Genomic DNA, 24252 nt, shown 5'->3' on the forward strand with positions numbered 1-24252 from the left:
CCAAATACTTTAAGCACTATATCAGGTAATTTTTAACATCAAATACATTTGAAATAAGTTAGGGTTCTCTTTCCTGCATTCCGTGCAAGCTTTCACGTGGGAGAATAAGATTGCTGTGTCATACAGTTGCTAAAGATTTTGAATTTAATGGTGTGTTTCTATCCTAGGAAAAGGGCTGAGTAATTTACTCTGAAACGTTGTGCTTGGACCTGTCATTGTCATTGCTTAGGACTTGCCTCTTTCCAGTACATTTGTAAAACTGTGCCGCTCAGACCTTCAGTGTTTCATGGAAAACGCCCACATATTCGTTGCTTTTGATGCTAACTTACTTTTCCTAGTAGTTTTGACTTTAAAGTCTGTTTAAGGCTCTTGACTACTTTTGCCTCAGATTTGTCAGGAGATTTCAGGAAGGAGACCTAACCTGTGTCTAACTTGAATTATAACGTTAAAGCCTGCTTGCAGGTGATGCATTATGTTTGTCACAGCAGTTGTGCATGAAGAGCCTACCCCGTCAGCTCCTGCTTCTGTGGGTGGTTGCGTTGTCAGTGGGACTGTTCACGTGAGCAGTTATGTTTGTGAGTGTCAGCATGCTGGTTACCTTAGAGGTCTACGTGTCTTTCAGGGCATCATGAATGGTTATAAAAAAATTATTTTGTTTACCTTCTGCATAAATCTTAATAGCATGATATATAGTGTACTTTGTTGGTAATTGAGTTTTCATCTAATTTCTGTGCATTTTTCCCCTTTACGTGAAGACCTTACCTGTTTGGAGCAGGATGTTTTTCCATAAAAGCTCCATGGTGAGTTCCCAGTTCAAACCCAGCATGCCTATAATTCATTTGCTGTCCTCACTGAAAATAACTCTGTGCTTAGACTTTTTAATTTTGGATTAATTTTTTTTATTTGTTTACTTGCATGGCTGATCCATAGGTGGTAGCACTGCATAATTTCACTTTTAAACTATGGATGTGTGTTCACTATCAAGCATTGTCAAAGAAATGCATTCACTTTTTTTTTATTTTTTACCTTTGAGAGGGCATTTACTTTTTAAGTAGCAAAGAAGTCGAAAAAATAAATTATTTCCCAGTGGGCAAAAATGTTCACAATATCTTTCCAAAACAAGCCTCTTTTTTTTCTATATAGCTTCCTTTATTATTGTAGCATTAGGTTGTTTACAGACAGAAAGCATTGATGATGACCTCTCAAAAACAAGCCAGATTAGCAGTGAGTAGACAGTGAAGCCCTGCAGCAGGAGAGATGAAGCAAGTAAATGGGCACTGGGAAAAAAAGCTTATCACACTTGAGAAAAAAACCACCAAACTACACTTCCATTAAAATCAGGATATTTGAAATAATAAGGCATTTTCATTTAATATGTAAAATTGCAGCATATTATAAAAATACAGACAGAAGAAAAAACAAGTTGTAACAAGTTTCCCTGTGTTGGGAGCTTGGTTCAGTATTCATGCAGTGCTACGTGACCTCCAGTCACCTTTTTATAATGAAATGGAGGTTAGGTGGTTGAAGTTTTAGGCAACAAGAATGGAAGAAGTTTGAACATCTTACACCTTTCTTAGAAATTGTTGAAACTTTCAGCTAGGAAGGTTTTGGGGTGTTTTTTTGTTGGTGGGTTGGGGGTTTTTTCCTCCTTTGTTTTGAAGTGTAGCTAAGGATACTTAGTAGCTATGTCTATCAGTATCTGTTAGAGTATTTGTATGGGGCTCTTGTTTCTACTACTGGAAGTTTGTTCCACATATATCACCCCCTTATGTCTCTGTCAAAATACTATCTGCAGCAGAAAGAACTTCTTAAGAGCTTTTTTACGATACAGACTTCTTAAGAGAATGGCTGAGGGCAGCCGATGAGGGGGGATATGGGAGCTATACCGACGACAGGAAAAGCAAAGGCACTAAATATGACACTAAAGGAGAGAAGGTGACATTGCCTTATTCCTAGATAATATCTGGTTACTGAAGTAGTGTTCCTAAGAACCATTTCTAAGTGTAGTTTATGATGCACTTAAGTATTTCATGTGGTGGTGATCTAAGAACTGAAAAGGCTCTGGAAGAAGAGTTTTGAAAGTGGATTGTCTTAGCAAATGGATGTGTCGGTCATCCCCTGCGTGAAGCAGCAGAGACGCTTGTCAACCAGAAATGATTTTAGACTGAGGCAAGATTAAAAGGCCTAGATTAAAGAGCGGAATATATGAAATAGACTCAGAAATTGTTGCCTTGTCTTTCACAAGACTCTTTTGTGGTTTGTTTAATGCCAGTGCTAGCTCAAAAGTATGGTCTTTACTAGCCTACAGAGAAATTAGGATAAAAAACACACTTCGGGTGGGGGAAGAAATCATGTTGTTTCCATTAAGGTCTTAATGAGTCCTAAAATTATGTAAACAAAATGAATGGAGATTTGACAGCTTACTGCCTGGCAAATAAAGGAGCCTAGCATTTCTTTTCTTGCTTTTTCTTGATTTATTCATGATTTGACAACTGGAAACATATCTTTGTTTTCTTGTTTAAGCCACAATGATAAATTAATTAAATTTTATATATTTTGAGACATATACTTTTTCAGTAATTTTATGTGAATTGCAAATTTCATGCAGTATTTTTCTCCTGATACTTTTGTTGCTGCTTATGTAGTCTAGGTAAAACTTTCACCTTCAAAAATCATATGTTTCCATTTCAGTGGGTTTAGCTGTGGAGTTGTGGATAAGTACTTTTATTTTTACACATCTAATGTATTTGAAGCCTACTCGTTGGGAACATAAAGCCAGTGTGATTCTCAATCTTTGCAGGCTCTTACTATTTGATTGATAATATTTGAATTTGTAAAGCAGTTCCTTAACATCATATATATGCAATTTATTTATTTTTTTTTTAAGTCACTGTTTGACTATGAGCTGAAAGACAAATTTGAGAGCCAGCAGGATTTATGAGACATAAAGCTATTTGAGGAACACTCCATTGCTGAATTGTGTAGCCTCTGGTTTTCAAAATATTTTAATAGTATTAAGTTATTAAATCTTTCTTACATAAAGTAGAAAATAAACAGTAATAGAAAATGAAAACTAGTTTAAAAATTGTCATTAGTTGTGATTTTTTTTTTATAAAGAGCTAACACAATACATTTCCAGAGAGTATACCAGAGTTTGATTTGTTGCAGAAGTCAACAAGTGGTAGCACTGAATTGTTTCAGTAGCTCTTAATTTTTAATTATTGCATTGTCAACATGAAAGAACTTGCATGCTGTTGCTGAGTCTCTTCATTTCTTTTTAAGATCTGACAAAGTGATGTCTTAATTTTCTTCTTTAGTTTGCTCCCATCACTTTTTGTGCTATTTCAGTAGAAAATGCTCAGGTATGTTTTTCACTGGACATGTGTACATCTACATCTCAGTGCTTCTGCATTTAAAATGGAAATAATCCTCCAAAATTATGTTAGAGAAGTTAATTATTATCAACAACACAGATTTCCTCATATATTGTGGTATTTGGCTGGAGTTTGGGATTAACTTGACTTTTAGTAGGTGACTTTGTCATTGACTTAAGCTGGGTTAGGTGAATGTCAACTGTTGGTAACTGAAATGACATGAACATGGTCTTCAGCTGAGGTACAGCTCTTATTAAATTTATAGCAGAACAAGAAGGATGTAACTGAAAGGAGTTTTTATTTCTGTTGCACTCCTGCTGTAGGTTTCTGCACAGATACACTTGGGATAAAAATACTGCTGTGTCTCATTGAATTCTTGGTGTAGTTACGCAGTTGGGTAGAGCCAGACAGGAAAAAAGTACATGGCCTTTTTATCCTCCTATGTCTTAAATATAGTGTCGTTGTTTCTAATGTGGAAGATTGAAATTATAAGGGTGAATGTTTGGGTCCCATTAGCTTCACTTTCTTGTTTTTAGTGTTGATTCCCAACAACCTGCACTCCTTTCTGCATTGCAACGCCTTTCAGTAAAAATATGGTACAATCTTTTGAAAGTTAGTATATTGTGAAGATTCTTTTAAATTAACTGTTTTTAAAAGTGAGGCAAAACGTGCCTTAATTTCAGTTCTTGGAATAATTTATGAAGTGCTGACAGGCTAAGAGCAAGTAAAGAGCAGGAGTTCATAGCAGAAACAAGTCATTCACCGCCTACCTTCAACATTATTGTTTTGTTATCATTTATAAAGCTGAGAGGGTGTTTGCATCTACATAATAATGAGAATTTATAGTTTCCAAGTTGTTAAAATATCACAACGACATGAAAATATATTGTTCTAATGGCATTACTGTTACAGAAAATAACTGGGCTTTTGAGGTTTACTGAAGGAAAGCAATTTGCATTGGAATGTATTGATGAAAACTCAGGGATAAAGTAAAATAGTGGTAAAATGAAAGATTCCTTAGTTACAATAGTTTTCAGAATAGACTTGCTGACATCTCAGCAGTTTTTTCAGAAATGTGTCTAAACCAATATGATGCACTAGTAATTTTGTTGTTGTTGTTTGTCTTTACTTTTTAGCAGGACTAAGTTTAACCACATGAGTAACCGTGTTTTACAAGGTCTGCTCTTTCTACAAAACATCGTTCTTGCAGGGAAAATGTTTTGGCACTGAAACCAACACCTAAATGCAGGCCTTGAAAGATGTACATCTTAAAGACATGACGTAAATAGAAAGTAGCTTAGACCATTTCCTCTAAGGTTGTTTATATCTGTTATTTGATTGAGCATAGGTCTTGGGACTGATGTGAGTGTGGAGAACACTGCAAAAACATATTGTTAGAGTACCAGATTCCCTTCTGCTTAAGGGCTTGAAGAAATTGAAGTCATTATATCTCTGTAGAAGTTTACTTCAGTTTGTAGTTGAAAATAGCATTTGCTCCCAATTTTTTTTTCCATTTTAAATTATTTTAATAACCTCATTGTGTTGAGTAAAAATTCAGAACATTAAGAGTATTAGGACAGTGTACAAAGATTCTCTTTCCAAGAGTTTCTGAGAGGAAGTGAATACAGCTGAATCATATCTGTACTCATAGTTTACTTTGTATTGATTGATGGGTAACACTGTCCTTCTGAACAATCTTGTTCTATATTAAAAATAATAATTTATTGATTGAAGTATAGATCAGGAAGTAACAAGACTTTAGTGGATAAATTTATCTTTTAATTTCTGAAGGAATATTACTGTATGAATATTTGGAAGGTGAAAGCTAAAAATAGTTATCAATACATAGTTTGTTACAGAACTGGGTAAAAATACTGTTTCTGTGACAGATCACTATTTCAAAGTGGAAGAAATCTATTCTGAATTTTTCTGAACGGCTAATAAATACTTAGTATGTTAATATCAATTTAAATATTCTCATGTAGATCGTGAACTGCCACTGCAAGCAAGGTAATATATTTATAGTCAGGAACTTTTTGGAACACAGATTTCTGACCCAGTAATCTGTGGCTGTAGTTTTAACAGTTGGATATTAAGTGCTTTGTGGTGGTTCAATATCAGAGTTACTGACTATAAATTGCAATTGCTCTTTTGGGACGTTCTAGCTTCTTCTGCATGTACGAGAGCTTGAGGACTGATCTAAGTCCATGAAGGTTTGTCTGAATTTTTCCATTCACTCTGGTCAGTGAGATGGAATTCCTTTTGAAAGATCTCCCCCCCACCCTCTCCCCCCTCCCCCCCCAAATGAAACATGTGACTATAGGCCATGTGTGTGATTTATGGCAAGTAGCTTAGCCCCTCCGTGCTTCAGTGAGTCTATCTGTAAAACTGGCAGAGTAATACTGCACAAGGTGTTGGGAAGCTCAGTTACACTTTCTGTAAATCCCTTTCAGAAACCTGGCTGAAAATACAGTGCAAGTGCAAACAATTAGTCTTTTCTCCCATTTTCATAAATGACCTCATTTCCAGTGTCCTATACAAAAAGTATTTGCTGCTTTAGGTGAGTTCAAGCTGAAGGCAATTTTAAATGTTTCAAGTTGCATGACAGTAATGATGGAGGCTATATGTTTTTAACCATATGCCATATTTTCCGCATACCACTTACTACAGATAGTTGTTGGAAGGAAATTAAGTGAGTGAGATCAGTGCAAGTTTGGCCATTTATTTCAGTGAGATCAGGACTGAGCTGTAAGGGACCAAGACACAGGTCTTTGGCCAGGTGCAGTTTCTGCAGCCAGGTGCAGGATTTTTAGAGGAGCCCAGTTTATAGAATAATTTTGGTTTAACTTGCTTTTCTTATGTTATTTTTACATTATGTTGATCCATAATCTGTTCTTGTTTTAATATCCCTATTGGCTCATTCTGTTGAACCACTTCACTTTGTATACAAGTAATTTGTCATCAACCAAAAAAAGGTACTATGAATTAAGTGCCATTAGAATTATGCATAGTGTTTGAATTGCTTTCTGCTGTTAAAATATTTTTCTGCTGCTTAATTCCATCATAATACTTACAAAAATTTGTTTGCATGCATATATATGCACACACACCCTTCTCAGAATTTAAGATCGTTACTTAAAAATGACCAAGTTAATGTGATGGTGTAATTGCAGGCTGATATACTGTGGAACAAGAAATTAGTAGAAGAAAAAAGGAAGGGAGGGAGAGGCAGCAAGAGAAGGGAGCAGTGAAATAGAGGAGAGAAAGAAATACAAAATAATCCAATTAAAAACACTGGAAAAAAGGGAACCTGGAAAAGGAGGAATCCTGTGTGAACTTCTCAAACAGCTTTTCTCTTAAGGAAAGGGTAAAATCCTGGTTTAATGAATTGAGGAAATGGGCAGTGCTCTGAATGTAGTTTTGAGTTTATACAAAGCAGAATGTTACATATATTCAGATTCCTTTAAGGAGGAACACTAAATGATGTTTTGATAAAACATAATTATAAACTACTGTATCTGCTACATGCACATTGTGGAGTTTCAGAGGAGAATGTATCTTAATCTCTTTTTATGCAGTATAATTACTGATTTGTTTTAACATGTAGCTCATGAGTGTAGGCGTTGTTTCCCTTTCCTTGTATCCTCCGCATGTTGTTCCCTCTTACCCTTTTTCCCATGTCCCATATATCCTAGTGGTTTCAATGGCATCAGGAGTGTGCTGAGTTATAACTGATTGCAGTCAATGTTAGCATTATTTGTAAGTTTCTTTTGAAAATGCAAGAAAATACCAACCAGCCACAATGACTGACCCAGAAACTATATTTTCATTCCCAAAGGACTTAAAACTTACAAATCTTTGTATTCATTTCAGAAGTTGTTTCTATTGAATGCAAATATTCAATATTGGGGTCTTTAAACAGTCCAACTAACTCTCCATTATGAGCCAGTGCTGTTCTTTGAGTTAATGAGTTCAGTGATCAAGGGGAATTTGGGACCTATTATCGAGAAACACGAAGCATCTGTAAACCCTGCTAAATCTTATGGGAACTGCAGATATTCACCACTTCTGAATTAATATCTTAGAATGATTATTAAGCAGGGACATCTTAATTTTTGAGAATTAACTTTCATAATTTTATTGTGTTTTTTCTTTAAGCAAATCCAAACCGGCTCCGCAGATTTCACCCAGTAAGTCTGTGGGAGGAGAGTTTTGTGTCGCTGCAGTCTTTGGATCATCAAGGTCATGGTTTGCAAACAATCCGGGCCTGAAAAGAGAAAAAGGTTGGTATATTACAAAAATAGGACTTGCATTTAAATTCAAATTGACTGATTTATTTTCTGATTTTGTGATAACTTCTGAGCAGATGGTGCTTATCTGTAGATTTTGTTTCTTAAACTCAGTGACAATGGCGATTTTGGGGGACGTGGTTGGGGTGCTTTTGGTAAATAGGACAATTTACAAGAAATTTTAATCCATGAAATAAATCATTGACCTTCTATTGTGATACAGTGACAAAAGCCAAACTTTGATAGTTCAATCCAGAGATACTTTGTGAAGTGTCACTGAAAAAGCTGTGAGGTAAAGGTGAGACACCTTTGCTAAAGCAAATGTACAGACATATGTTTGGCAATATGCAATTACCTGAACACACCTTGGTGAGAAGCTCTGTTCCACCTTCTTTTATATGAGATATTCATGGTTTCTTTAAATAAGGGGAAAATTGTGTGCTTTGTACAAATTTTCTCTTTGTCTCTCCAGCCCTTTCACTTCTAATTTACATTTTTGACTGCGAGCATATAAAGGCAAGAGACTTAAAAGACTAAGTAGTCTACTATTTTTGTAAACTTTTTTTTCTGTTTCTGCTCGGCTATTCCAATAAGATTTTCTTTCTTCTTACAAACAGATCAATCAAAACAGTTCGTAGTGGAGTCGTTGTATATTATCAGTTGTTACGGTAGCCTGGTGGAGCATGTACTGGAACCACGTCCGCTCAGCACTGCTCCGAAGATTAGTGATGACACACCTTTGGAAATGATGACATGCCCAAGAGCCAGCTGGACTTTGGTTAGGTAGCTCATTCCTTTTACTTTGGCGTCGTCTTTCTGTCCAGAAAATGATCGTGAGCTATTTTTTCTTTTTTTTTTTTTTTTTTTTTTTTTTTTTGGAAGAGGTGAATGAACTGCATCATGATTTTCAGCCATACTTTTATCTTAAACTTTATCTTTAAGACTCTTAAAGTTTTCCATTGGAAGAGAGGACTCTCGATAGTAAATTCAATCTTACCTTTTCATGTAGTTCTGTTAGTGCTTACATGTCTGAATGGGAGCTAACCATTTAAATACTTCTGTGGGGTTGAGCTACATGAACATGTTAACAGATCAATAGAGATCCTTATCAATTAGGGATTTTAAATGATCAGATTATAATTTAGCTTTTTATGTAAGGACTAGAAACAATTATTTTAATAGTGTTAAAGTACAGAATTCTGCCATGAGACATGAGTGAGGTTTCCACGATGAAGCATTGCAAAGAATTAGGCAAGTTATCCTGTAAGTAGCTGAAGGTAGCATTTCTTAAGACAGTTGAAGAAATTATTCCTGACATGTGGAAGAAAGTAAACGAAAATTGATGAGAAAATGTTGTCAGTGCTTTTGACGTTTTAAAATATTTTTCTATCGATTTTTCTTGGCTCCTATATTCCTTAGTGCTGCTTATGGCTGGACTAGATTGATCAATACTTGATTTACCAAGCTATTTAGGAATGGCCCACCCTAATTAAAATTACAACACAGACTTCTAGACCATTATTGTTGAAATGAGTAGGTTGTAATGGAATTGAAAATTCTAATTGGATCAATAGTCCATAACTTTACACAGCTTTATTTTCACAGTTTGTAAATGCTCAATGACTTTACAGTATCGAAGCAATGCTAGTTAACAGAACAAAAATGTTCCCCAGTTTCAGTTGCGTGTTTATATAACGTCAGCATGACATACAATGGTCCTAAACGTATTTACCAACTTAATCTAAACCACCTTCATCATTTTTTTGGACAATACACACAGCAGTCAACAACCAAGCATTGTCTTTGCCTCACAATCTGCGCGATTTGGTCCTGCTGCTCAACTGCCTGTGGTGTATTGCAGTGTTTGAACAAGCTAATTTAAATAATTACAAACATTTTGTGAGCTTGTATAGATAATTACATGTGATGACAGAAACACTGATTTACATTCTCTGTATTAGCTTAAATATTAATAGTCTTGTGTTTTACCTCAGAACTCCTCAGTGGAATGAACTCCAACCACCATTTAATGCAAACCATCCACTGCTCCTGGCTGCAGATGCCGTGCAGTACTACCAGTATCTTCTTGCTGGCTGTAAGTAGCTGACAACTTTTTGTCTTATGTGCATGTTTTAACCCAAGTGTGACTTTCTGAGTTGGTTTTTCAACCTGCATTTATTTCAGTATATGTTCTACCCCAGAACAGGGCTTCGTGTAACCAACTGTATTAGTAATGGTAGAGTAGTGAATATAGTTTCTTTTTGATATGAATCGAAGTTGTGTGGCTGTCATATAGCCCAAACGTGAGTGCTTGGCAGGCCTTGCAAGTGCAACCCACTAGATCCCCTCAAGTCTTCAGGGTTTCGTCACCTCATTTCTTCTCGTGCTTTTAGTCATTTCCTCTTGTGAATTCAATACTCGGTGACAAGCGAGTGCATCTGCATTTTCCCTCTCCGCTGGAACTCGTGATTGCTGGGCTACTTCCAGCCAGAGTCTCAGACAGCTGCTTCCCTTGGGAGCCTTGGCATCGCTTCCAGGGATGGCTGCCCACCTGCCTTGTCCTGTCTCTTGTCCAGCCACATCGTTTGCAGGGAGCCAATATGCGTGGCATTGCATATTCAGAAACATTTATATATCTATATCAGTAGATACATGGTACATGTATACCATATATATATATATATAAAGCCATGTATTTTATATTGTTTTTATACATAAATGTGTATTCATGTTATTTTTTATTTTGACAATTCAAAAAAGACAAGAATATTAACGGTGAGTAGCAAGTGTCTCTTTTATCTAGGGTGTAGTCAAGATCAAAGTGATACAACAGTCAAAGTTTCACAAGGGAGCAACTCTTGGCATATGTAAGGGTACTCATGGGGAAACTAGACCCTCTGCACAGTTGTCAGTGCAGCTAAACGCCAGCATGTTATGTGACATAGGCATTTAAAATGCAGAAAGTGGACATCTGGGCCAAAAGGCAGTAGGTCTGAATGTGACTGGTAAAAGTGACATTGGCGCCAGATTAGATCTGTTGCTTCTACCTGTCCATCTGTTGCATGCACTCAGAGCTCAAAATGTTGTGGCGACCTACAAGGTTAGGGTCCTACTTCTTCCGTGCCACATAGAAAAAGGAAGAAAATTCAAAAGGTAGAAAAGAAGATGAAAAAGTAATTAATAGCGCACAACACTGTGTTAGATGTCCCTTTTGGCTAGAATTTTTTGCTAGATTCCTGCGTTATTTTACTTTCAGTTAGAGATACGTGAGTTCTGTTTTGAGATAAAAGGTCATTGCAAGGATGTATTTTGCTTGTATAGTATTTTACTATATAAATATAGATCACTGTTTTCAAATGAGTATGTCTAAAATTAGGTGTGCAAGCCTATACTTAAATTTTCGTAAAAATATTTTGAAGCATTGACTACAATCAGGTCAACAAATGTATTTGTAATTTATATCAAAGCCTTTAATAGACGATATTAACTATAAAGTATAGGTCTAATTTCATATTTTAGTTTAAGGCAACTGCTGCCACATAGTCTGCTTATGTTGCTGATAATTCATTTTGATATTTATTTTTTTATCCATTGCTTATGCACCTGTTGCTGATGATAACATTAGATAACTTTTATGATGAGGAGATAAAAAAGGCAAACAGGCTCATTCACAGAAACTCCAGTGTTTCAATAAGTCATGTTTAGCTAGACATGTTTGCAAGGAAAAACATAATCTGTTTCCTGCTGCCAAGGAGGTGGAGTTAAGACCCTTTTCCAGCACTTTTCCTTTAATATATATCTGCTTGGCCTGTTAGTAGTTAAATTATCTGCATAAGACAAAGCATTAGGATAAGAGGATACTGTCCATTGCTGTGTGCATTTATTGTTCTTTAGGGCTGTCAAGATTATTGCTTTGCAGAATTATCTAACCAGTCTGTTAAATGTAGCATCTTCACGGAAAACAGCAATACTGAGTAGTCTTGAAAAGGTCTCCAAAACCAGCTTTAATTCACAAACACTACCTATGTTTGTGAGTCCTTGCAGCTTGCCCCCTGTTTGGGCCAGATTTCTTCCACCGTCCTCCCACCTGCCCCAAATCTCTGCTCTAGTTTTGGATGTCTTTATCATCCATATTGGCTTCAGCCATTTCCCTTGAATACTATCAAGCATATAAATATGTAAATATTGTATGTAGTGTGCAGTTATTGCAGTATGGGTCCAAGAGCACAGAATGCTGTCTGGAGAATTTTGGACACTTTGTAGAAGTAGTTTGTTTGCTTTTTAGTTTCTGTTGAAATTAAAAGCAGTGTATTGCATAGATACGGTCTGAACAAAAGTCTTTCTGTGGGCATCAGTGCTTACATACACAGATCACATTTATCCCACATACGGGCATCGGGAATGGATGTGGTTCGCTCTGTGTATTTCGTTAACAAATCAAATACTATGCATTTCAAGTGTTTTTGTATGGGAAACTTTTTAAAGGAAGAAGAATGAGTGGTAGCTAAATTCCAGCGAAATGATGAATTTGTATTTTTTGAATTACAGTGAACAATTTTAATTCAGGTTTTAAATCACGTAATAAGAATTCATTAAGATGGGCGTGGAATGTAAAGAAAAATAGAATAATAAACGCTAAAGACAAAAAAGAGTCCAGAGAGCATAGTAAAAATGTCATTAACAGAAAAGTTTGTGTATATCTGATCTTCTTTGAAGTTTTATTTGTCTTCTGGATTTACTCTATCTGAAGCTACTCAATGAAGTTTCTGAAAAAATGGAGTCAAACCAGGGTTCTCACAAAAGAGTCCAAGACACCTGTTAGCTTTCCCCCTATTAAATACATGCTAAAACGAAGTTATCTGGCTCTGCTTACCTGCAGTAATGTAATGGGTTGACATTAGCTGAAGCCTGTGGTTTGATGTGCTATCACTTCCGTCAGTAAGTTTAATTGCCAGCAAATGGCTAAATAGGGGTTTAGGGTGAATGTTTCATCTGTCTGCCACGTTAGTGGTAAGAGGAATTCTGGCGCCGTTTCAGGGTCACTATTTGTATCTGTCTATCAGAGGTAGAATACAGCAGTTTCTCTCAGTTTCTGTATAGCATTTCTGCCAATTGTTTGGCTCCATTAAGTGTGCAGGGGAAATAAAAGCCTGAATGACCAAGTCACAAGGGGGTATGGATAGACCCTTTCTTTGTCCACACTCAGAACATTGCATTAGGTCTCATTATCCATTTATAATAAGTGACCTTTGCCCCCTGGGTCATTGAAAAATACTCAGTGTGCTTTTTAGCACAGAGTACCTCTGTCAGCAGACGGACAGAACAATGAAACGTCTGGCGGTCTGGTTGGAGGGCTATCCTGTGCAGGTTTTCATAAATATGCAGTTTGATGCCAAAACACAGGACCAGAATCTTCCTTAGTCTCTGAAAATGATAAAGTAGGCCAGTGAGTTCTTGTGATGAAAGGAGAATATTTTAAAAACACTGCATTTAGTTATTTACACACAGATCAGCTTTTAATATTTCTAAACCTTAAAGTTATGTTCACAGCTAATAAAGAAGTAACAAGGAACCATTGTTTGAAGAAATATTTTGTACAACAAGTGTCCGAGACTTATCCCAAGGGTATTTGTAAGTGGATTAGCACAGCTGTTTCATTGCTTTGAGGTCATGTGTGACATCTGCTGCAGAAACCTGGATCAGAGTATGCAGTTCGTGTCTACCTGAGTGCCTTATCATGGCTGTGGCTGGTGCAGAGAGGTGAGAAAGTGGATAGGGAGAGTTTTGGACCTTTCTGTAAGTTCATAGCTTGAAAGTGAGCTGGCATGTTAAATTCCACAACCTGCTAGCCTGCTGGAAGCGTTAGTATCCTGCTGCTAACTGTTTCAGGCTTTCTGCAGTTGTTTAGAGTAAAAATAACCAGTCCCGAGAATCTCCTCACCTTCTGACAGAGCAGATTTCAGCCTTAGTTTTGTTTTTGTCAGAGTTCATCCCAGAAAGCCCTGGATGTATTACAGTCCTCAGGTCGTCAGTGCTGGGTGTCAGGTGCTAGGCGTTTCTCTCCTACTCTTCTCAGGTTTAATAAGTAATATTTTACCTTACTTGTGTCTCTAGTATTCTCTCTTTATTTGCCTGTGTTCTGAGCAACTCCTAAATCTAATCACAACATAGGAAGGAAATGTATGTCACGTTTTATTCTTCCTAGATGTTTTTCCTATAACGTAAATACCGTCACCTGATAGAGTTAGACTGTCGTAGCAGACCTGATAGCGGGGGGAGAGTTGTGTGAGGCACTGCATGCGCACATAGGAGGGTTTCTGGTGTCTGCAGAAATTTGCAATGTAAAGGACTTGGCTTTCCTCAGAGAACTGCCAAGTTTCATCATTACTTATTCTTTAAATGCTACTTGCTTCCTGCTGTTTAGTACTTAGGAATTAAGATGCTTCTGGTAATACAAACTCTAGAGGCATGCTGTTAAGATGTGCTTTTTATGTCCATGATAATCTGCTGTTTGTGTTCAGGTTTTTTTCTACTGAATACTTTTCTTTCTCTTACCATGACCCAAAGTGTTACATATTAGATTGACTTAACCCGTGTTTCCTTTGTCTGACTTCTGTACCTTCCATTTTTGCATGTTGGAATCCATACAGACATGTGCATGGCACATAATGGAATTGCAATGAAAATAGGTAACTTTGCATAACAGCAGATAGTCTTACATCCTCATTTCAGACTTCTCACTTCCTTTCTTCCGTACTCCTCCTCTTTTAATTTATTTTATCATTGCACTGGAGGAATGGACTGTAGTTGAAATATCTGAAACGTGGACAATTAACACATTAATGAAAAATACTTTGAAATCAGACCAAAAGCTGTCCCAGAAAGGTATTGAATAATATGAGATACGATTTATCTCCTCTGGCTCTGGAAAGGGCACCTTCACATTCCAGGCAAGAGTTTTGGCTCATCAGGACCAGTTTTATGGAGACGACCTGCAGTTGTCAGAAGCAGGCCAATGACAAGAATTAATATATTAACTGGTATGCAGTACTCTTTGACAAATTGCTTACTAAATACATCAAAATTGATTGGACATTCTGTGTTTAAATTGACAAATGACTGCATTAGGGGAAGGAGGGAAATCCATTAATTACAGCTGCCCTCAACCATAGGAAATGTAATCGTATAAATATAGATTTTGTTAAAACAAAAGTCTCTACTTTACTACAGTGTTGCTGGTAAGTGTACTTGCACCTCTTTGCTATTATACCTCCAATAGGAGGTTTTGAAGACAGATCTTTGCAATTGGCTTTTAAATAATCAAAGACCATTTCTGTTGTGTTAAAAGGAATGATGCAGTGTTTCTTTATCCCACTCTGACCGCTTCTGGAAATTGTTTCTCTCTCAGAAAAATGGACATGTTGCTGAGGCTTCTGCTGTCTCATTAATTGTTTATCCTAAATGCAATGTAATTCATATTCCACAATGTTAGGATTCAAACCAGTACTCTGTATTCTCGTTCTTTGTGCCTCTTCTGGTCTCCAAGTAATACTTGCAGGGCTTTTAACTTATTTCTGAGTAAGAATTTGCACTTGAGTTAGGCCTGAAGATATAATCAGTTTTATAGACTTCGTTAAGGGATTCTTGAAAAAATTAAGGTCTGTATTTATAGCTGCCTTTGACTTTTGGCTGTTACAATAGATTTTCAATTTCTGGACCAACTGTCGTACGTATCTTGTGTTTTACTGAAAATGGCTTTCATTAGAAGTCAAACTTAGTAACTGTTCATTGTCTTCAAAGGGAGGGGGTTAGGCTTTCCTCACTGTTTGTTTGGCCTAAATGATAACACAATTTATACAGATAATCTCTGTAACTCTGACATCATGTTTGCACTTCCTGCTCCCTCTAATGAAAGCTATGCACCCTGAGCAAGACTTTTGTCTCTAAGCAACATTGTGGTTCTTTATGGCCTATTTTATATTCCTTTCCTACATTCCATTGATGGAAATAAAAATTCCACACATAGAGCTAGTGAATATTGCGCAGTGGAAAGCAAGACTGAGAGTAAGAGTGGAAACTGTATTAAATAACTGTGTGACCATATGCTATGAAGACAGATACTATGAAAAACAAGCTACAATGCATGTAATCATAGCCAAGCTGCTGCCATACGAGTTCCACCGAGCAAACACAGTAAAGAATCTGGTCATTCTGGTCTGCAAGCCTTTTTCCAGGCACAGCAGAGCGTGATGGTGGTCTGGTAACAGGCTAATGAACTGGGACTGATAATTACATTTAGTGTTCTACCACCTCCCAGCCTTCCACTTCTATTTTTCTTCTTGTACCCTTTTGTGTGTGCATATTTAATAGTGTAATCTTTCTCTCTCACTAATGTGAAAGAATATACGTTATGGTACTTCTCCCACTATATACATAGCTACAGCATGTGTGTATGTAGCATATTGTGTAAGGCAAGAGCTGTATCTTGCTCTGTGTATGTTCAATGTCTATCACAACGGAGCTTGGTTTCAAATAATAAACCTGATCAAAACCAGAGCCCATTCTGTAACAACAATTACGCTATCATGTAGTTACGAGGTGTTCAAAGACTTTTTGCTCTGTTTCTGTGACATCTCTGCATGGCCACGGTCAGACGTGAGTTTGGAGTAGTTTAGCAGTTAGGGCTCCCAGCTGCCCATTATGGTGCCTCTTCTGGGCTTTACTGGTTCTGCAGCAGCACCGGTAGCACTTCAGAGCGAAGTTGGCCAGTTTAACATAATCCACTGATGAAGGCTATCTAAACAAAGCTCTCTGACTTTACCCTGAAGTGGGCGAAGCCCACTTGAGTTTATATGAGCTGCTGTGCTGTGTAGCCTGGAGAGGAATTGGAACAAACAGTGGTGTGTGGGTTAATGTTTTAAACTGCCATCATTTATGTTCTGATCATATGAATGTTGCCTAAACTACTGGCCTTTCAGATGTACCTGTGCACCACAGATGAGGGCTTTTCCACAAAATTGTGTTGATTGGGTGTTAACGGGCTTAAAACTGCGGGAAAGAACATACCATTCATGAAAAGTTGGAGTGAAGGAGCTGGGCATGGCAGAACTATGAGCTATCTTGCAGGAAGGCAAACAGGGGAGGACGCTGCTTTGTCTGTGCTGAGCAGATGTAAACCCAGCTTTTTGGTAGATTGAGTGAGTCCCCGATCACAAGACGTGTTACGTTTCAATGATTCTGCCAGGTTTTTCCTCCCTATTCTCAACAAGAGTATTGCAGCTAACCCTTTGTTAGTTGTTAACACAGTCCACTTATAGATGGGAAACTGCATTATGTTGTTATTTTGCTATTCTGTGTACAACCAGCACACAGTTGAGATTTCATGTAGTTACTTTGGTACATATGTTTAACTTCATTATCCAGATGGGAATTTTTAAAAATATTTTCTAGATTATCGGTTTGTCATTATTATTATTCTTTCTACTTCAGATTGCCTCTAGGTAGTGTATCATTTTCATGAAATTCTACTTTGTTATTACCATATAGTATAAGAATACAACATACTTCTAAAAAGAAATTCCTGGGTCTCTGCATCAGTAGTTTTCAAAGGAGTTGTGCAGATGTCCTGTAAAAATCGAGATCCTTGGGGAAAAGTTTATAATTCTTTGAAATTTTGAGGAGGACATTTCTATACAGAAAAATTAGTTTCAGAATTTCAGAAAATTAATTCTTAAGTGTTTATCTTGACTCAGGTATTCTCTCCAAATATTGCATGAAAATATGAGTATATATATGAACATATAAGTGATACAGGTAAAATATGTTGTAGAAGAATTTTTGCAATTTAAAAATATTTCATATTTGGAATTTTTTATTGTGTTTAAAACTGTAGCAGATCTTGTATACAGTTTATAAATATATATGCATATATATATATATTTTATGACTACAGTTAAAAAATTTCCAGTGCGACTGATTCCAAGCATGCATTTCTCTTACAGAGTTGTTACATGTATTTGGGGGTTTCTGGCAGTAGTCACAAACAGTGAAAATGGAATTTTCAGGTTTGCTTTTTACACTTGGAGGCGTAACAGATTGAAAGCTAATCTGGATCACCTTCCCATTCCAGAAAAGATGTTTCTAATGAAACTGTAGTTCATGGTATTTTTCTTAAGGGAAAACTATGTTTCCCTAAAACTGTAACCTGCACTTCCTGCTCCCTACAGGAAACAGGATTGAGTGGTCAAGGGAAGCAAATTTAATTTCTGACTGAGCATAGGACTGATTGGGGTAAAGAGGAACAGGGCAGATGTCATTTCATGAAAGAGCTGCATCATTGCATACGAGTGGCACAGTAAATCATGATACATTCTTCAGCTGTAATTGGTGTTTGTGAAATAATGTGGATGAGGTGGATAAAAATTAACTCTGTAAGGTGCATTGGATGCTGGCAATATATGTTAAGTTTTTGATGCATATATATACCTGAGCATGTGCATGGCTTCATCAGATTACTGCATACTTGCCCATCTTAATCCATATTTTATAAACTAAATGCTGGAAACAGCACTGCATATAGGAATTAAAATACTTTCAGATGTGTACAAACAACAATAATGAACAAGGGCACATGCTGAAATAGTTCTTTACTATTCTTACATGGTCATCTGGAACTTCTTAGAGAGGGGTCCATCAACACGAAGGGGTCAGTTTTCAAAGCAGTGTACAGGGATTTAGCCGCGCGACTCCTATTGACGTTAATGGGAGTCAAACGGGTAAATCCCCACGCACCGCTTTGAAAATTTACTACTAAGCCTCTTGACTTCTCACTACATACTTTGATTGTAACAGTAATCCATGGTTAACATAATTTTCCCGACAATAATGTCAAACATACTTTTGAAGTCAGTGAATTATAGAAATAGTTACCTCTTCCATAATTCTTTAAAGATGGCCATCAGATGGATTTTGCCATAGGTTCGTGCAGTTGAAATTATTCTTTAACTCAGGAAAGAATATATATGTTATCCTTTGGTACAGAACTGATAGTCTGCTCACAGTCTGAGCATTTAAAGCATTCAACAACCTTAAGATGCTCCATACTGTGAGTAATATCAGGTTCTAGCTCTGTCCAGCTTTAAATGGTCATTGTACTTGACTGGTTTCCTATGGGAACTTCAGAAATGGAAGCTGGAGTTAAGCACAGTGACTGCACACCCATCTCAATGCAGCCAGCAGTAATGGTGAAGCCTGAACATCTAATCAGCACCTTTTAGGGAAAAAAAAAAATGCCAGGCTGTTGACTATCAGACCAGTGTTAAGTAAGGAGCAAGTAAAGCAGTCATCAAAGCTGGGAAAATCTAAGGAGAATTCATATCCTGATTATAGACCTACCTATTCCTTTAAGATTAAAGTGCTGATACAGAGAATGGATGGTCTATAAAGCACCTAGTAAACTGTGAGCAATATACAAATAATGAATGAATAAATCTATAAGTCAATTGGTGGTGTGAAATAACTGTTAGGCTGGTTAAACTCCTGGTTTACGGGGAGGGGGGGGCGGTTAGCTTAATTTTATGATGTTTATGATGTTTATCCATACAAGAATCTCAGAAAGTCCTAACGGGAAAAAAAATGAGTGGGGAGAAGTTTTGAGTCAAAGAGGATATTTTAATTTGCAAGGCATGCTCCTGCAGAAGTTTACAAGCTGAAAAATGCATTAAAAACAGAACTTTGCTCAGTAACGTATAGCCACGAGTAAAAATACATAGAGCATATCACCAAACTGCAAACAGTTTGTTTTAAATATGGCTGTAAGCATTGTGTCTAAAATGATACTCTGGTCTTCACTTTATTGTCAAACTTGAGCAGAGCTAGAGCCAGCAGGCATAGAGCTATGTGCTCCAAGAGAAAATTTAGGAACATGCATGCAGTAAAACTCACTAAGCAGTTGTTGGACTTGACCTACATGGCAAACCTGACTGTGGGATACCGACACCCACCTCTGACAGAAGTGAGATCCCATATATGGGATGGAAAAAGAGGTGAACCTGTTGAATTTAAAGCGGCTGCATGTAGACCTAAACCAGAACTGTCACATTCTACTTGTCATGGGCAATGTGATGTAACTAATGCACCAGCAGTTCCAGAAGTAGCATGAAGTAAATAATTCAAATTGTGGAGCTTAATTTTAAGAGAAGTATTCCTGAAGCTTATTGACAAGCATGTGATTACCTCAGGTCTCTAAAATGATAATTTTAGATATAACTTAAGAACCACAGAAAAAGCATCAAAATCAGATGTTAGCGTATGATTTGTATGAAACCTAAAAGAGACATAATTTTTATTCTGCGTACCTCTTTGCCATGGATATCACTAGACACTGCATGTGGACACAGGATAGACTTCAGAGTTAATGAATTACTTAAGAGTACGTTGTTTCTGTTTCTACTAGATTTTAGAATCTTATTTCAAATTACAAATTTTGTGTATTCAGTTGAAATAAAGGAAAGCGCTCTGGGTGTCTGCAGTCATGTGTATGGCAGGCAGCACAGAACAAACAGTCTTTATAGTCTGCAAATGCCTTTGCTCTTAATTTGGACAAACATACATCCCTTAGAGAAGAGCACATTGGGAATTTCGTATATAACTCTCAATTAAATTGAATTGTGTAAAGCTTATTTATATAAATGAGAAAATTAAAACCTTTTGGTTCAAGAAGTACACAAAACTAAGTAAAACTAATGATTTATTGTTCACAAATTAAAACCATAAGTGCACACACTACAATTGAGCTGTAGTGTTTCTTTGTTCCAACACTTCTATGCTGCTGAAAGATGACAATTTATAGTCTTTGAATGAATAAAGATTTGTCTTAGGTCTAGGTATTTATTGTATAATTAGCCCATCTATGAACAAAACCACTGTTTGTTAATTCCAATATTCGTCAAGCATGTATATTTGTCTAGGTGTTGCTCACCTGTCAAGAATGCCTATGCAAATTATTTGAGGTTAATAGTAATAGTTGGGTTTCTTTATTTGTCACTAAATATCATCGCAAAATTTCAAAACAATGGGGTGTTTTTTTCATACTTGGTCATTGAACTGTGGGAATCAGGTCCTGGAGTTCCAGAGGAATACCAGCTCAGCAGTGTTTCAGCCTTTGCTTTGGCCTGTGTTGAAACTTTTGTTTCCACAGTCACTTCTGTGCGGTTTTCCTGGTGTTAACAATTATCACACAAATGATTGAGTTTGTAATGTGGTGGGGTTTTTTCAGACCCTTGCCTTTAATAGTCTTTCTTCAATATGGTAGTAAGATTAATCCTGTAACTGCAGAGAAGTGAGTCTGTAAACTTTACAAATTTACCTTAGATTATGGGTAAGCACCTGCACCTTTGATTTTGAGGGTAGAAAATGAGACGACAGTGTTCAGGTCATGAAAGAAGATGAACAACAGTCGCTGAGATTCTGTTATTCCTTAGTTAAATGTGGATTGGTTCAGTAGAGCTAGTCAGGATGGAGGGACAGGATTATCTTCCAGATTTAGAGTTGATGCAGATCACTTTTCACTTGAAGGAGGACAGAGATTAAAGGTGCTACTATTATTTTTGAGCAGCTGAAAGATGGTTTTTGCCCCTTGCCAAATATTTATGGCAAAGCTCTGATTTTTGCTGTAGGTAGCACTCCAGTTTTTAAAAAGTGACCTCGAATGCTTGCTTATGGAGTTCTTTGCATTTCTAAGCAGACTTTAGAAACTCATGTCCTGTTATACTGCATAAACAGAAGTTGTATGTTCTAACTCCCACCTTAGATTTTATTTTTTTTAATAAGCACTCATTTTCTTTGTACTTTTTTAATCCACGGGTAATTGTACAAACTTCTGCATGTTTGTGTATTTCTAGATTAAACTCAGTTGCGTTCTGGTATTTGATATATGTTTGTTCCAGATGTTCGTGTAAGAATAGCAAAAAGTTAAAAATTGACATAGCTTAGACATAAAGCATTGAATTTATTATTTTAGGAAGGTACAAAACACCTGCAATTGCCAGTAAAATACCTCCGTGCAAGAAGGGCTTCCTTGTTCCTTGTCTATGTGTGTGCCATTTGTGACTTTTTCCCAATGAATGAGAAATTACAGGAGTGCAAGTAAAAACACTACGTGCTGCAAAGCTTTTGAAGAATTTGAATTTTATTATTTGCTATCCTGCGTGATAGTGAAATTCTTTGGAAATTGAAAAAACTCTGTTATAGCATAAGAATAGCTTCACTGAGGTGTAAGAGGCTGCCATAATTTCCAGTGTGAGTTCAGATTTTCGAAGAATTAAGCTGGAAGATAAAAGGTTACTTTTGAGCTCAAATTCTTGGAAATGTCCCTCCAGGCTTAAATTAATCTCATCTTGGAACCTGATACCAACGCAAGAGGTGTGTGACCCAGAAATGAAGAAAGAATTGTTTTTACATTTTTAGAACATATTTGTTCCTGTAACTTCAAGGCCGTTTTTAACTTGAAATAAATGACCACATGTGTATCTGTAATAAGCAGTACAGCGATGGCAAATCTCCAGCAAGGATCACTTGTCTTTTAAGGTCATATCTCACAGAACACGGCATGCTCCCACCAAGGGCAGTGGGAGTAGAGCTTGTTTTGCCTGTGGTAAGGCTGGGACCATCATTATGGGATCCTGCTATCAAAACCAGACTCTCTTTAAATGCCTGCTTTTGTGATAGGTGTGGTACATAAATGCTATTTTATTAAATAGCAAAATAAATTACTGAGGTTTGACCTCAGCTAAGGCTTTATCACTGTTGCCCTGCTGGTGAACTCTAAGGCAGAGCTTTTTCATGGAATTCAGCATGTCGTCACTTTTTGGTAGAAAGAGTTAATGCTGCGCTCTGAAGCTCTACTGAAACGTGTGTTATTGCAAGACCTATGCAAAGCTGTGATTCCTCAGGAAAAGGCATGCAGCATAGGACCAAAAATATTCTTAAATTTAAACTTCTTTCTCACTGTAAAGCTGTCTTGAATCTCCAGTAAAATGTAAGAGTATTACCCAAGGGAGAAGTACGGTGACAAAGCAGGGTGGATGCTGCTCCCCGGGCTAGCATTTTTGCAGCTAGTCACTGAATAGCAGCTTCTCTAATCTTGACAGCTCTAGTAGTTGCCCCTGGGATAGAAAGAACAAAAAAAATTCAGAACAGTCCATAAAGTTCCTGTTGGTTTGAAAGCAAAAACATCTGCTAGAGTCATGAACAGTTTGTTAGCAGAGTTCAATAACAGGAAAGCCTGCAGTTGATCAGCTGTGCCCTCAGAAACAGGCATTACTGCAGTCAGTAGAATTTATTGTTAGGGGAGTCAGGAGATATGGGGAAGATTAGGGCAACAGCAAAACGTGTCAAAATACTGGGTTTGTTTCATCGGTTTCGAATACAAACTTCACCGGTAAGGAAAAAGTGTGGGCATTATGGTTTCATGTTCAGATATATACTGTGAATCGTCAGCTGTTTGTAATCCAGGAAGGTATGTGTATTTTCTTAATGCGAGTTTGATATGGGCTGGACAGACACGTCCGTAAGTCATTGAATTAGATCGGTCACGGTTGTAATGAAGCAGATGAATGTAGTTTCTATATTATCTTGAGAACTGGTGAACACACACTGCTGAGTGTCAAGGTGTGTATGTACACATACGTGCAGGCACAAATTGTATTGATTTCAATGAATATGGCAGATGCATAGTATCTCATGGGAAAAACTTGACACTTTGTAAGAATATGTCCAAATGTATATAGCACTTGGAATAATTCTTTAATAAGTTAGGCCCTGAACTGAATTTGGTATATTGCAGGTTTCAGGATAAGGACTCTTGGCGATACAGAGGTGTTAGAAATGGCTCCATAGCTGAGGTTGGGTTCTGATACCCACTTATACAAACAGGATGAAAATCCCTTTATTTCATATAGTGTATGGATTTATGAAAACCCTGTGCTGTTTATATTATAGAGGCGCCGTTCTGTATTTATGGTTACAATTGTGTCTGCTTTGCCATTATAAACTCGCTATTATTAGGGGTTTACAACATGGCTGTAAAAATTTGTAGTGGATGGAAACTTGACACATAAAGGTCAACCCTTTAATAATACAGTTTTTAAAAATCAATTTAAAAAACTTTGAGTCATTTTTAGATTATGTGAATATAAAAAATATTGGTTCTAATTTTAGGATTGTCCGGTATCTTAATGCTATAGCATAAAACTCTCTTGTTTTACCAAAGTAAAAATACCGTTGTTGCATTTGCTTCTTATAATTTGCTTTTGTGGTGTCTGCTCTTCCCTCAAAGCGGGTATGGTTTCTTGGTATTGAATCCAGGCCTCCAACAGGCCCCTGACAGTAAGCAGGTACAAGAAAATGAAAAATACCTCCTGTCTTATTGCCTGGGGTTCTTGCTTGCATTTTGCTTTTTCTAAGCTCTTTCAGCTTTCTCAGGTGTGAAGTTTCAGTTAGAGCAACATAACCCTACTGCCATAGAAAGTAAAGTAGCTAGACTGTAAGCTTTGCCCATATATTTAAATGACTCAAGGACCAGGCATCAT

General features: G+C 37.0%; 1 protein-coding gene across 8 annotated transcripts in view; it reads left to right on the top strand.

The window, feature by feature from the left end:
- Positions 1-24252, top strand: part of BCAS3 (BCAS3 microtubule associated cell migration factor) — a 376521-nt gene that overhangs the window by 147861 nt on the left and 204408 nt on the right. For 6 of the 8 annotated variants that reach the window (XM_049804065.1, XM_049804069.1, XM_049804071.1 and 3 more), the window contains exons 17-20: positions 756-800; positions 7533-7657; positions 8281-8446; positions 9658-9758. In XM_049804065.1, the coding sequence (XP_049660022.1) occupies positions 756-800; positions 7533-7657; positions 8281-8446; positions 9658-9758 (437 nt within the window). The remainder of the gene's footprint in view (positions 1-755; positions 801-7532; positions 7658-8280; positions 8447-9657; positions 9759-24252) is intronic. The other 2 variants (XM_049804066.1, XM_049804068.1) reach the window with 1 other exon arrangement.

Source organism: Accipiter gentilis, chromosome 6, assembly GCF_929443795.1.
Source record: "Accipiter gentilis chromosome 6, bAccGen1.1, whole genome shotgun sequence".
Lineage (NCBI taxonomy): Eukaryota > Metazoa > Chordata > Aves > Accipitriformes > Accipitridae > Astur > Astur gentilis.